A 13,845-nucleotide genomic window follows, 5' to 3' on the forward strand; every position below is an offset into this window, starting at 1 on the left:
CCCTGTACGCTCACAGACGCCATAGTGGGACAAAAACAAACATGATATCTGTGTAATTCTCTGTGAGGCTCCTGCATGAGAAAAATGTATTGACCAGAAACTGCCACATGATGTCGCAAGTGTGCCTCTGCATTTTATTACGGTGTGAGTTCATGCACTTAAATACTCGTCTTGGCAAGATTCAGTATATTAGTGTCGTTTACAAAGATTAAATCCATTGTTTTATTGTTATTGTAACACAAAATAACTTAATTGTATTTGTTTTATTCAAAATAATATTTTAATTACTTTCAACGCAGTGATCCATTAAGATAGTTTAGGGTAGCCTAGTGGTTAGAGCATGGGACTAGTAACCGGATTGCAAGTTTAAACCCCCGAGATGACAAGGTACAAATCTGTCGTTCTGCCCCTGAACAGGCAGTTAACCCACTGTTCCTAGGCCGTCATTGAAAATAATAATTTGTTCTTAACTGACTTGCCTAGGTAAATAAAGGTAAAACAAATAAAATAGAGTAGACCTACTGTCTGACAAAAGTTATGATAAACAAATCTAAACTAAGTCAGTAACTGATGGACAGGTGCACAACAGTTTGAGGAGCTGTGTCTACGTTCATATATGTTTTTCTACGCAAACTGTGAGTTGGCGCTCTCATTGGTTGAAACCACAGTCAGATTCCACCACAACACTATCTGATTGAAAATCAGGGAGGGGAGCAAAAGAAAAGAGCAAAAAAGTGTGATGTCTTACAGTGGTTTGGATTCTGAGTTTTGCGAAAGGATTTTAGGAAATATTTACAGTATATATACAGTAATACGACCACTATCCTACCTAGCCTACTTGTTATGAACTAACGGTAAGTGCAGCAAGTGCATACTATAACGATTTTTGTCCTGTAGCATAATTTATGTAAATTTGTATTGATAATTCGAAAAAATAAAATTACGATAGATTAATTTAGGTTATAAATAAATTAATGCATTTTACAATTAGCCTATCCAAGTCAGTAATGTATTATTATTATTTTAAACATCACAAGCCTATCATATGCTTTTATTTCAATATTTTACAGCGTTATTTCATGATAAGCCTACATACTTAAATAAGTTACTCAAATACTGATTGATCATTTTGTTGTATTGGACTTGACAGCATATTTATTTGTGGCATATTCTGGGAATTAGTTGGTATGGCTTGGTTATTTTAAATGTAAAATCCATGTAGGACTACAGTTTATTTAGCCTACATTTAAAACATTCGTGTCAGCATAAAGTCAAACAACCTACCTAAACATATAATAATTTATTTAGCCCATTGTTTCCCTCGCTCTAACTCGCTCCTTCAAATGTTTTATATCAGCCCACCTAAAAATGTTGAAAGTTCACAGACTCGTAAACTGCATTATAACATGTTAGGCCTAGGCCTTCATAATACCTCAAGTATTTTGAGTTGCCTATAAGCATTTGCCATAATTATTTTTTCCAACAGCGTTGTCATGCCACGATCCTTTTTGGTGAAAAACAAGAGGTGCACATCTTACAATGTGCACCAATCTCACGAAGATGAAGCCGAACCGAGGGACCCTGCATTTACAGGTTAGTTAGAATGCCAAGATTATCATGGAGACACATCAATACCTTTACACGTGTATTATGAGAAGTGTATATTGATTTGCCAGTTATTTCATGCATTGCCACAGTTTATAATTCATCAATTGACAATGACAAGTTTACATTTCCTTTACTCACATGTGCATCACAGACATCAGTATTTTTTAAATGATCTGCACCACTATAGGCTGTTGCAAAAAAATGAAAAACAAATTACACTTATTTGACTTGAGGAAAGTGAATCCATAATTATGAGTTGCAGCATGCAGTGGAACTTTTATAAATGTATGTTTAATTAACATCATCATAGAAAATACATAAAATTGAGGACAGAGGCAACACCCGTTGAACTATTAGACGAAGTATCGTCCAAAGCAAGGGAAATATGCTCCGACTTTTAATGATGGTCAGATTTGTCAATGCGTTCACAGTTCGCTGAATTCATTGGAATTCGCCTATTGAAACTGAGCGGTTAGGGCTGGTTTCACGGATATGCAAAATATTAATTATTCTGAAGAATAGCCGTCAGAGTTTGCACTGTACATGTAACTGCCAAAATAAAGGAAACACAACATAAAGCGTTTTAATAGTGCGTTGGGCCACCACGAACCGCCAGAACAGCTTCAATGCGCCTTGGCATAGATTGTACACGTGTCTGGATCTCTATTGGAGGGATGCGACACCATTCTTTCATGAGAAATACCATCATTTTGTGTTTTGTTTGTTGGTCTGTCTCAGGCGCCACTTCAGAATCTCCCATAGTGTTCCATTAGCTTGAGATCTGGCAACACACACACACACTTTAAACCCTTTGAGACCCCTGTTTCAAAGTCACTTGCCGTGTCCGAATACCCATACTAGTGTACTATACTGAAGAAAAATATAAACGCACATTTTTCAAATGTTTTACTGAGTTACAGTTCATATAAGGATATCAGTTCATTGAAATACATTTATTAGGCCCTAGTCTATGGATTTCACATGACTGGGCAGGGGTGTGGGCCTGGGAGGGCATAGGCCCATCCACTTGACAGCCGGGCCCACCCACTGGGGAGCCAGGCCCCACCAATCAGAATGGGACCAACACTTTACATGCTGCATTTATATTTTAGTTCAGTGTACATACTTAAACTGCATACTCATTTCGGAGTTTGATCTAATCTAATTCACTTGTTTTTTCCAACTCAACAGTTTGACAACAGCTGATAATCAGTTAAATTGATGCACTGTACCAAAATGAACGAATGGCGGGAGTCAACGCAATCGTGCATTAGATGATGCATTGGGAATACTATTTTCTAAATTTCACACACTATAAAAGTATTTTATTTTGCATACTATTTAGTATGCTAGTATGGTTATTAGGACATGCCCACTGAGATGTCTTCTAGCCATGATTGCCAACATAATGGGAAACTGGGAATTTTTATACATGAACCTAAGCATAATGGGAAACTGTGTATTTGTATACATGAACCTAAGCATAATGGGATGTTTTAATTGCTCAATTAACTCCGGAACCACAGCCACATCTGTGTGGAAGAACCTGCTTTTAATATACCTTCTATCCATCATTTACTCAAGTGTTTCCTTTATTTTCACAGTTACCTGTACATTTATGTACATTTTCACAGATAAATGTTTTTCATATAAAACATTTTATTTTATTACTTTTTAACTCTCCATTGTTGGAAAAGGGCTCCATACCTGTTGTATTCGGTCCATGTGATAAAAAAAACATTCTATTTGATTTGATCTTGTCAGTACCAAAGATTCCAGAGTCTCCAGTCAGGCCTCAGTCCCTGGGTCAGCCCACTCATCCCGACCCCTATTCTTACATGAAAAATGAACAGGAGCCTGAACGGCCAGTCCCCTTTCACCCTGACCCAACAGGACAACATGTTACCCGTGCTCCACCAACATACTACTTATCAGGTGAGAGACCCTCCAACTGGGCTGGGATGTTGTGAAGAGACAAAAATCGTTGGGAATATGATATAATAGAACCTTATTGGTCCTAAATGGGACAACATATGATTCAGAATGTTTTTTCAGAGGAAGTGTTCATTGAGTCAATTTTCTTATTACATCTACCCTCAGAGGCTCACATGGCAGAGCTCCCTGCATACTACAAGCCCTCCTACACCTGGGACTCTGTACCTGCTCCCTATGACCTTTGTCCGATGGGCTTCCCCCCCTCCCTCCTGCAGCACTCCAGCAGCCTGTTTGGGGCTAAAGTCAGCCACAGCCCTGAACCCCAGCAACCTCTGGACTGCAGCACACACTACTACCCCACCTCGGGAACTTATCACTGCATCACCTGTGACAAGGTACATATGCAGGAGTGGTGTTATAGCTTTCTCTTTACTCTGTGTAACTAACCATAACTAATGGGCCTATACAGAATTAGACTGCCAGAACACTTGTTTAAAAGACTACACACTGACATTGTGACTTCATGGTAAGCTCCTCCTAGCCCTGTCCTCCTCTGCCACGGCAGGTGTTCTCAACTCCTCATGGTTTGGAGGTGCATGTCAGACGCTCCCACAGCGGGACCAGACCATTCGGCTGCAGCATCTGCAGGAAAACCTTTGGTCATGCTGTCAGTCTGGAGCAACACATGAACGTTCACTCACAGGTACCCACAATGCACAGTGTCCTGTTGGAGATGGTTAAGGAGACAAGACAGACAACCAGAGATGTGTACTCTGGCACATTGTCCAAATTGCCCTAAGTTATGCGTATACTTCCATAGAAAAGTAGCCTAAGGTACATACTTTCATGACAATGATATTTGAGATGATAAATTAAGTACATGTTTCCTTAAAACAAAGAAAAGAAGTTTTGAATGCAAGATGTGTGGAAAGACATTCAAGCGCTCCTCCACCCTCTCCACCCATCTACTGATCCACTCAGACACCAGGCCCTACCCCTGTCAGTACTGTGGGAAGAGATTCCACCAGAAGTCGGATATGAAGAAACACACCTACATCCACACAGGTGAGGAGAGAAGAGCATCCACAGAGCATCAAAGTTAGGGATCCAACCACTGATTTGATTGCTTTTTAGTTTTCTGAGAAATTACAGTACAATGTTAGTGATTGCCTCACACTGTATTTCTCTGCTTTCTAGGTGCTGTTAACATGAATTGTTTCCTAGAGTAATATAACTGCTGACGAATCAGAAAAATAAACTTAAACAAATGTCCATCTGATTTGCATATCTGGTTTTCCTACTTTGCCAAGGCCTCTGTGAAAGGAGCTCTGTGCAGGTGGAATATGTCTCCAATGAATGTTTGACAAATCTTAACAATGGCACGATTCTTTCCTCCCAGTCACTTATACTGACTTTACAGCACAGATATATGTGCATAACACGTTATCGGTTTTCATACTTTTTATACTACATGTACAGCAAGAGCATCAATACAAAATGAAACTGTGATATTTGATTTTGATAATGCCACTGTTTAAACATGTCTTTGTATGTGTCTATTTAGGTGAGAAGCCCCACAAATGCCAGGTGTGTGGCAAGGCATTTAGCCAGAGCTCCAACCTCATCACACACAGTCGTAAACACACAGGCTTTAAGTCCTTTGGCTGTGAGATCTGTGCCAAGGGCTTCCAACGCAAGGTGGACCTCCGCAGACACCATGAGAGCCAACATGGCCTGAAGTTACGAGGTTGAGAACAATGGATAGAGAAGAAGAGGAAAGAGTGCCTTAGCAAAACAACATAGCAAAGAAAGAGAAAGAAAGACCAAACATGTGCCTTAGTGGTGAGCATCATGGTGCATCATGACACAAAATGGCCACTACGGACACACTCATTTTGTTTTACACATATTGTATTGAATCTTATCCTTCTTGTGAAAAGGCATTTTTAAGTCAATCAGAGCCAGCAGCTAACCAGCATAAATTAGACAAGGCAAATTATGAAGATATTTTTTTCATAAAGTATTTGCTATCACTTAAGGAGGAACCGCCCTTTGGAATAAAATATAATTCAACTGATATCCTTTGGGTGCATTATGATGTTGTATACTTATGACAGAGGCCTTTAAAGTCAAATGTGAAGAGAGATAGGTCTCATGATTTTGTTGCATAATGTATTTAAGAAAAAGCTTTATATGTTCACATAGAGTGCGTTTGCCATTCATACTATAGTTATAAATGAATCTTGTGTCAAATAAAAGGAAGCAATGGTATGAAGGAACAAATGCTCTCCAAATAACGGTGAGATTTTATTATAATCCTCGTAATCACTGTGGTTTGCGGAGAAAAGACAACTCGCACTCCGCCCATATTTAACATAATCATGCATTCACTGTCGTGTGACAAGTTGACAAACATTGTGAAGAAAATGAAAAAAAAACAGTCAAAAGGTCAAATGCAAGCAGCATGTTAGCTTAGTAAGATGAGATGGCTCATGGTAAGCCTTTATGTGTGACCGTTTACTCATGGAGCAGATTGCATGCAGACTGTCTTCCAACTGGCTCTGTAGCAGTCCTCTGCAAGGCTGAGCTCATGTTGTCTGGGGCTGAAATCTCTAGCATGACCAGTCAGAGATCATTCCAATCTATACCTGGAAAACCATGCAAATCTCAAGTCCACCTGGTTTTCAAATGTCACTGGGAGAAATGGACGGTCCATGCATGCCATCATGCTCACCAAAGAGCGGAGAGGGAGGATCAATCCCCTTAATCCTTCCAAAATCTCAATCACTAATATACAAACTGCTTAGGCCTTCCCCATGTATGATGCAGTTCTTCACACCCGTAAGCAAAGGTCTGCACATTCAACTTCATCTCTAGTTAGTCACACTGTTGGTCTTCAAGTGGGAAGAAGTGTATTCCCTCTGTGTTATGATATTGGATATACTGTATGACAACGGACAGACAGAGGATGGAGTACTCAAACAGCCTGTCCCCATACTGTACCACACCCATCCATTCTGACAGGTTTGCTTTGACATACACATTGCACTTCTCATGAAGACACAACACCTTCCTCAATCACCAAATCCAGTTAGGCTATTTAAGCTGTCACAGTCAAATCAGACCATCTCTAAGTAAAATCTGTCATCAAATACTGTATACGTAGCTGGCCAAGTACAACTATGGGTTAAATCAGGTTGAGGTTTTAGACCTACCACTGTCCACAACTGTTTGCTAATTTCTAACAAAAATATATTAAATTCCCACTTTATGCTGCAGGGTAGTAGAATTCCATGAACTTTCAATAAATTCCCTGGTGTTCCAGAAATCCTGTTGGGAGGGTTCCAGATTTGCCTAAAAAACTGATTTCAACCACCAAATTAACACTCACAGAGAAATGGTCAGGAAAGTAATTTCAGTGGGTGAAAAATACAACACCCATACATGGTCACAGCAGCAGTATGAGTTTGTTACAGAAATCAGTGTCTAGGTGCGGAATGAAACATACAGCCTGTCCACTGTCTGGTACAGTTGGTAAACAAATCTGTGGTGCCATGCAAATGAGTGTTTATATTACCTAGGCAACAGGGTCCGTTGTGCTCAGGAGAAACAGTTATAGTTGCATCCTGGTGTGAGGGTACAGAGCAAATCAAAATACTGTACAGGCAGCCAATGGCAGAGAGAGGAGCAGGACGAGCGGGCCTAAACAAACAGGACATGGGTCCTGCATTGGAGGGGTGGAGCCCAGACTGTAGCCTGGGGGGAAACTGGGAAAATTAGGGGACCAGGTCCACCCACACACACCTGAGCTGAACTTCCCTTTTCAACATTCGCATCCAGGTGTGTGTGAGTGCTTTTTATCATTTAGTACAACACAACGCAGGGTTTTAATTAAAACAACACAATATAGTAACATCTCAATAGCATATATTAATTATTGTATGCTTTTATGCTCTCTCTCTCTGTCTCTCTCCTCCCCCTCTTCATTTGCATCTCCTGTGCCGGCCTGGGGCACAGTGGCATCCTAATCCTTCAAAGCACTAAACTGTACGTTTCTCTGGAACTTCGATGTAAAACTGTCCACTCCAAGTAAAGCTAAAAGTAACATCTTTAAACACTTCCAGCTCAACAACAAACTTAAGCTAAATCAAGACAAATTATTTTCCCCTCGTTTGATTTGTTTGTTTTTTTAACTAAAAGATAATGAAACAAAAGGTGAAATCAACAAAGCAAACTGCTTTCTTTTCAATTGTGTGCAGCACTAATTCGTCTAACGGCCCATGCCTACTGCCTTGCCAGCAAGCTTATTTTTTTATTTTTATTTCACCTTTATTTAACCAGGTAGGCTAGTTGAGAACAAGTTCTCATTTGCAACTGCGACCTGGCCAAGATAAAGCATAGCAGTGTGAACAGACAACACAGAGTTACACATGGAGTAAACAATTAACAAGTCAATAACACAGTAGAAAAAAAGGGGAGTCTATATACATTGTGTGCAAAAGGCATGAGGAGGTAGGCGAATAATTACAATTTTGCAGATTAGCACTGGAGTGATAAATGATCAGATGGTCATGTACAGGTAGAGATACTGGTGTGCAAAAAGAGCAGAAAAGTAAATAAATAAAAACAGTGTGGGGATGAGGTAGGTGAAAATGGGTGGGCTATTTACCAATAGACTATGTACAGCTGCAGCGATCGGTTAGCTGCTCAGATGGCACATGTTTGAAGTTGGTGAGGGAGATAAAAGTCTCCAACTTCAGGGATTTTTGCAATTGTTCCAGTCACAGGCAGCAGAGTACTGGAACAAAGGCGGCCAAATGAGGTGTTGGCTTTAGGGATGATCAGTGAGATACACCTGCTGGAGCGTGTGCTACGGATGGGTGTTGCCATCGTGACCAGTGAACTGAGATAAGGCGGAGCTTTACCTAGCATGGACTTGTAGATGACCTGGAGCCAGTGGGTCTGGCGACGAATATGTAGTGAGGGCCAGCCGACTAGAGCATACAAGTCGCAGTGGTGGGTGGTATAAGGTGCTTTAGTGACAAAACGGATGGCACTGTGATAAACTGCATCCAGTTTGCTGAGTAGAGTGTTGGAGGCAATTTTGTAGATGACATCGCCGAAGTCGAGGATCGGTAGGATAGTCAGTTTTACTTGGGTAAGTTTGGCGGCGTGAGTGAAGGAGGCTTTGTTGCGGAATAGAAAGCCGACTCTTGATTTGATTTTCGATTGGAGATGTTTGATATGGGTCTGGAAGGAGAGTTTACAGTCTAGCCAGACACCTAGGTACTTATAGGTGTCCACATATTCAAGGTCGGAACCATCCAGGCTGGTGATGCTCGTCGGGCATGCGGGTGCAGGCAGCGATCGGTTGAAAAGCATGCATTTGGTTTTACTAGCGTTTAAGAGCAGTTGGAGGCCACGGAAGGAGTGTTGTATGGCATTGAAGCTCGTTTGGAGGTTAGATAGCACAGTGTCCAAGGACGGGCCGGAAGTATATAGAATGGTGTCGTCTGCGTAGAGGTGGATCAGGGAATCGCCCGCAGCAAGAGCAACATCATTGATATATACAGAGAAAAGAGTCAGCCCGAGAATTGAACCCTGTGGCACCCCCATAGAGACTGCCAGAGGACCGGACAGCATGCCCTCCGATTTGACACACTGAACTCTGTCTGCAAAGTAATTGGTGAACCAGGCAAGGCAGTCATCCAAAAAACCGAGGCTACTGAGTCTGCCGATAAGAATATGGTGATTGACAGAGTCGAAAGCCTTGGCAAGGTCGATGAAGACGGCTGCACAGTACTGTCTTTTATCGATGGCGGTTATGATGTCGTTTAGTACCTTGAGTGTGGCTGAGGTGCACCCGTGACCGGCTCGGAAACCAGATTGCACAGCGGAGAAGGTACGGTGGGATTCGAGATGGTCAGTGACCTGTTTATTGACTTGGCTTTCGAAGACCTTAGATAGGCAGGGCAGGATGGATATAGGTCTGTAACAGTTTGGGTCCAGGGTGTCTCCCCCTTTGAAGAGGGGGATGACTGCAGCAGTTTTCCAATCCTTGGGGATGTCAGACGATATGAAAGAGAGGTTGAACAGGCTGGTAATAGGGGTTGCGACAATGGCGGCGGATAGTTACAGAAATAGAGGGTCCAGATTGTCAAGCCCAGCTGATTTGTACGGTTCCAGGTTTTGCAGCTCTTTCAGAACATCTGCTATCTGGATTTGGGTAAAGGAGAACCTGGAAGGGCTTGGGCGAGAAGCTGCGGTGGGGGCGGAGCTGTTGGCTGAGGTTGGAGTAGCCAGGCGGAAGGCATGGCCAGCCGTTGAGAAATGCTTGTTGAAGTTTTCGATAATCATGGATTTATCGGTGGTGACCGTGTTACCTAGCCTCAGTGCAGTGGGCAGCTGGGAGGAGGTGCTCTTGTTCTCCATGGACTTCACAGTGTCCCAGAACTTTTTGGAGTTGGATCTACAGGATGCAAACTTCTGCCTGAAGAAGCTGGCCTTAGCTTTCCTGACTGACTGCGTGTATTGGTTCCTGACTTCCCTGAACAGTTGCATATCGCGGGGACTATTCGATGCTATTGCAGTCTGCAGCAGGATGTTTTTGTGCTGGTCGAGGGCAGTCAGGTCTGGAGTGAACCAAGGGCTGTATCTGTTCTTGGTTCTGAACTTTTTTTGAACGGAACTTTTTAAAATGGTGAGGAAGTTACTTTTAAAGAATGACCAGGCATCCTCAACTGACGGGATGAGGTCTATGTCCTTCCAGGATACCCGGGCCAGGTCGATTAGGAAGGCCTGCTCACAGAAGTGTTTTAGGGAGCGTTTGACAGTGATGAGGGGTGGTCGTTTGACTGCGGCTCCGTAGCGGATACAGGCAATGAGGCAGTGATCACTGAGATCCTGGTTGAAGACAGTGGAGGTGTATCTGGAGGGCCAGTTGGTCAGGATGACGTCTATGAGGGTGCCCTTGTTTACAGAGTTAGGGTTGTACCTGGTGGGTTCCTTGATGATTTGTGTGAGATTGAGGGCATCTAGCTTAGATTGTAGGACTGCCGGGGTGTTAAGCATATCCCAGTTTAGGTCACCTAAAAGAACAAACTCTGAAGCTAGATGGGGGGCGATCAATTCACAAATGGTGTCCAGGGCACAGCTGGGAGCTGAGGGGGGTCGGTAGCAGGCGGCAACAGTGAGAGACTTATTTCTGGAGAGGGTAATTTTCAAAATTAGTAGTTCGAACTGTTTGGGTATGGACCTGGAAAGTATGACATTACTTTGCAGGCTATCTCTGCAGTAGACTGCAACTCCTACCCCTTTGGCAGTTCTATCTTGACGGAAGATGTTATAGTTGGGTATGGAAGTCTCGGAACTTTTGGTGGCCTTCCTGAGCCAGGACTCAGACACGGCAAGGACATCAGGGTTAGCAGAGTGTGCTAAAGCAGTGAGTAAAACAAACTTAGGGAGGAGGCTTCTGATTTTGACATGCATGAAACCAAGGCTTTTTCGATCACAGAAGTCAACAAATGAGGGTGCCTGGGGACATGCAGCAGGAATCAGATACCAGAAACCGACTTATCATTGGCAAACACATTAACAGAAAACAAGAAAAAAACTCTAAAACTGTTCCACCCAGCCAAGACCCTGTAAAACACAAGAAAATCATGGCACACAACTGCCTGCACACACACACACACACACACACACACACACACACACACACACACACACACACACACACACACACACACACACACACACACACCACACACACTCACACGCAGGTAGAGAGCCAGAAGATGAATTAAATTTGTCTTGCAAATGAGTATGCAAAATATCCTTGGTCTGTGCCCTGGTAAAGGGTTGGAAGGTGGAAAGGTGTGCCAGCCCGAGGCTAAAAGCTAGGGCAGACATGTTGAAGAACGGATATCTCCCATGGGCTGCTCTATCTTTAAAAAATGTACTATTTTATGTACTACTTTAATTAGCATACACTGAGTATTTACTCTGTTTCAAGCAATGGAAGCCATAACATCGATGTACAGTCATATAGTATTATATGTACAGTTAGCAATGCTTGACATAGAAAGTCCATGGAAAGTATGAATTGACAATATATATATATATTTTTTAAAGTTACACATCCCTAGCTACATGAACTGCCCCACTCCACATCAACTGAAGGAGAAAGAACCTTATCATCCATGTTTATGACCTCAGAGCCAGGTACTGGATGATATGAGATAGAGAAGAGACAGAGAAGGAGAGGAGTGACCAGGCCAAGTCTAACACACGCAGATTACCAAAGAAGAGAAGATAAAAGGCAATCATTATTTAAATCCAGGGAGTGGATTATTTGTTTGTGTAAAGCATCAAATTAAGGGAAAGTCATGCTCTTCTCCAGAACCCAACTGGGAAAGCTGAAGACGTAAAACATTGAAGAGGCATGAAGCTTGATTTTATCTACTTTTGCTAATACAACATTCATATCATCCTTTTGCTAAATTTATTTGACTTTTACATGTTTATGTTTAGCCTTGACTCTCAATGCTATTGTACTAGTGAACTAAAGAAGAAGCCAAACTGAGGCAGCTTTCTTCCATTTGCCTAGACACAGAAAGTAGGTCTCTGATCACATGAGAGTGGCAGCCTGGTGATACCATTTGAATGACAGTTATCAGGGGGAAGAGTGCAGTGGATCAGAATGACAATAATGGCAGCAGCCATCTTCGCTGCAGCTCTGAGGCAGTTCATCATCCAAAAATGACTTTGCCTTTCCAACCACCACCAACAGCTGTAAGGCATGGGCTTCTGACTGCACATGATGCATTGAGAGAGAGAAGAGGAGAGAGGGAAGGGAGAGAAGATGAAAAAGGAGTGAGGACTGAGCAGGGTCAACAAGGAAAGAGTGAAAATTTAAAAGAGATAGAGAAAGGGGTGGAAAGAGAGAGGGTGAAATCTGGGGCTATGCAGCAGGCCTTGCTGGGCAATGGTGGGTGTGTGATAGTCTTATCATGGCTGCCCCACACTGTAACGGTCGGAAACATGCCAGTGGCTCGACAGGGAGGAGTGCAGTCCCTCCACAGAGATAGCACCCAACACAGCCGTAATCTGGGAGACACAGGAGCACGGACCAATAGACAGAGGTGCTAGATCCCACTCCGTGTGACACTCCGGTTCCACCACACCACATGACAAATTGTTTCTCCCAGCATGACCTCTTCTACCGTCTCATCTCATGCAAAGCACAGAACTTCATAGTACGTACTGACGCAGGAAGCACAAATGCCTTATCTGGCTCTACTCTAGAAAAGCATGGCACTAGGGTTCTTATTCAAAGAGCTGTTACACACCAAAAATCATCTTCATTTCAGGGGATGGAGTGAAATATATTTATTTGTAATATACACTGTGACTGTGTTGGAATGAATCTGAAGTGGTAAAACTGAAACAGGATGTCAAAACAAAAGTTTCACGACTTGAAAAAAAACAAGAAGCCAATGGAAAACATATACTGTTTATCGAGTCACATCATATTAGATTATATTGCCCTTAAGGCACAGAAGTCGGATTTTTAAAAAGTAAACAGAAATGTCTAGCACTAAATAGAACATTGCTCAACTGTAGGCCTTTCCAACATATTTTAACACAACTTGCTTTGCTGATCTAATATTACTTATTATCAGATTATCTCTTTCTGATGGAGGATGTTATGAGATTATACAGATTACACCACACTTGAGGGAGGAGGACATGAAACAAATGCACAAACCACTGTTTCAAAGTTTATAACAGCAAGACCAGATCACTCCTTTTCTAAATAACAAGGAAACTCTGGGGGCAGGATCCCAAAGTTTAGGGTAAACTTTTAAAATGGTGATACAACTGATATAGCATTTCAAGTCGGCAAGAGAAAATGTATCAATAGGGTGAGGAGAATTACAAGTGGCTTTATCAATCTGAGACAATATCCAAACATTTCAATTTTATGTGTAAGACCGAAGTATACATTAGAGGGAGGTTTCAGGATTTTGACAGTGAGGCCCTTTATCTACTTCCCCAGAGTCAAATGAACTTGTGGATACCATTTTTACATCAGTGTTGCAAACGGAACCTTATTGGTCTTTTTTTACCAAAGTACAGTACTTGATTTGCGTGGGAGCACACCGGAAGTGAGTACCAGATGGCCCACCTAAACACGAAAAAAAGTCACTTAATGGCAAAGTTGGGTTGGAGCTCGTAAGAAATCGCCTTTCTCTGTCCGATGAATCGTGCAGTATAACTAACAAAAGCGATAAAACATCA

At 42.2% G+C, this 13,845-nt stretch overlaps 1 protein-coding gene across 1 annotated transcript; it reads left to right on the top strand.

The window, feature by feature from the left end:
* The first annotated feature begins 638 nt into the window (after nucleotides 1-638).
* On the top strand, nucleotides 639-5,813 carry LOC135543911 (zinc finger protein Gfi-1b-like). Its single transcript, XM_064971227.1, has 7 exons — nucleotides 639-854; nucleotides 1,487-1,593; nucleotides 3,373-3,543; nucleotides 3,709-3,938; nucleotides 4,109-4,246; nucleotides 4,443-4,608; nucleotides 5,108-5,813. Exons 2-7 carry the CDS (start codon nucleotides 1,494-1,496, stop codon nucleotides 5,293-5,295), a joined length of 993 nt encoding a protein of 330 aa, XP_064827299.1. The 5' UTR covers nucleotides 639-854; nucleotides 1,487-1,493; the 3' UTR covers nucleotides 5,296-5,813.
* Nucleotides 5,814-13,845: the final 8,032 nt, after the last annotated feature.

Source organism: Oncorhynchus masou, chromosome 8 (assembly GCF_036934945.1).
Source record: "Oncorhynchus masou masou isolate Uvic2021 chromosome 8, UVic_Omas_1.1, whole genome shotgun sequence".
Taxonomy (NCBI): domain Eukaryota; kingdom Metazoa; phylum Chordata; class Actinopteri; order Salmoniformes; family Salmonidae; genus Oncorhynchus; species Oncorhynchus masou.

What these genes read in the sequence shown, in the direction of transcription:
- LOC135543911 (XM_064971227.1), top strand. Translation starts at nt 1,494, where the DNA reads ATGCCACGATCCTTTTTGGTGAAAAACAAGAGGTGCACATCTTACAAT. An exon ending in GAGGGACCCTGCATTTACAG is followed by an intron (nt 1,594 to 3,372) that starts GTTAGTTAGAAT and finishes TGATCTTGTCAG; the next exon opens with TACCAAAGATTCCAGAGTCT. An exon ending in ACTGCATCACCTGTGACAAG is followed by an intron (nt 3,939 to 4,108) that starts GTACATATGCAG and finishes CTGCCACGGCAG; the next exon opens with GTGTTCTCAACTCCTCATGG.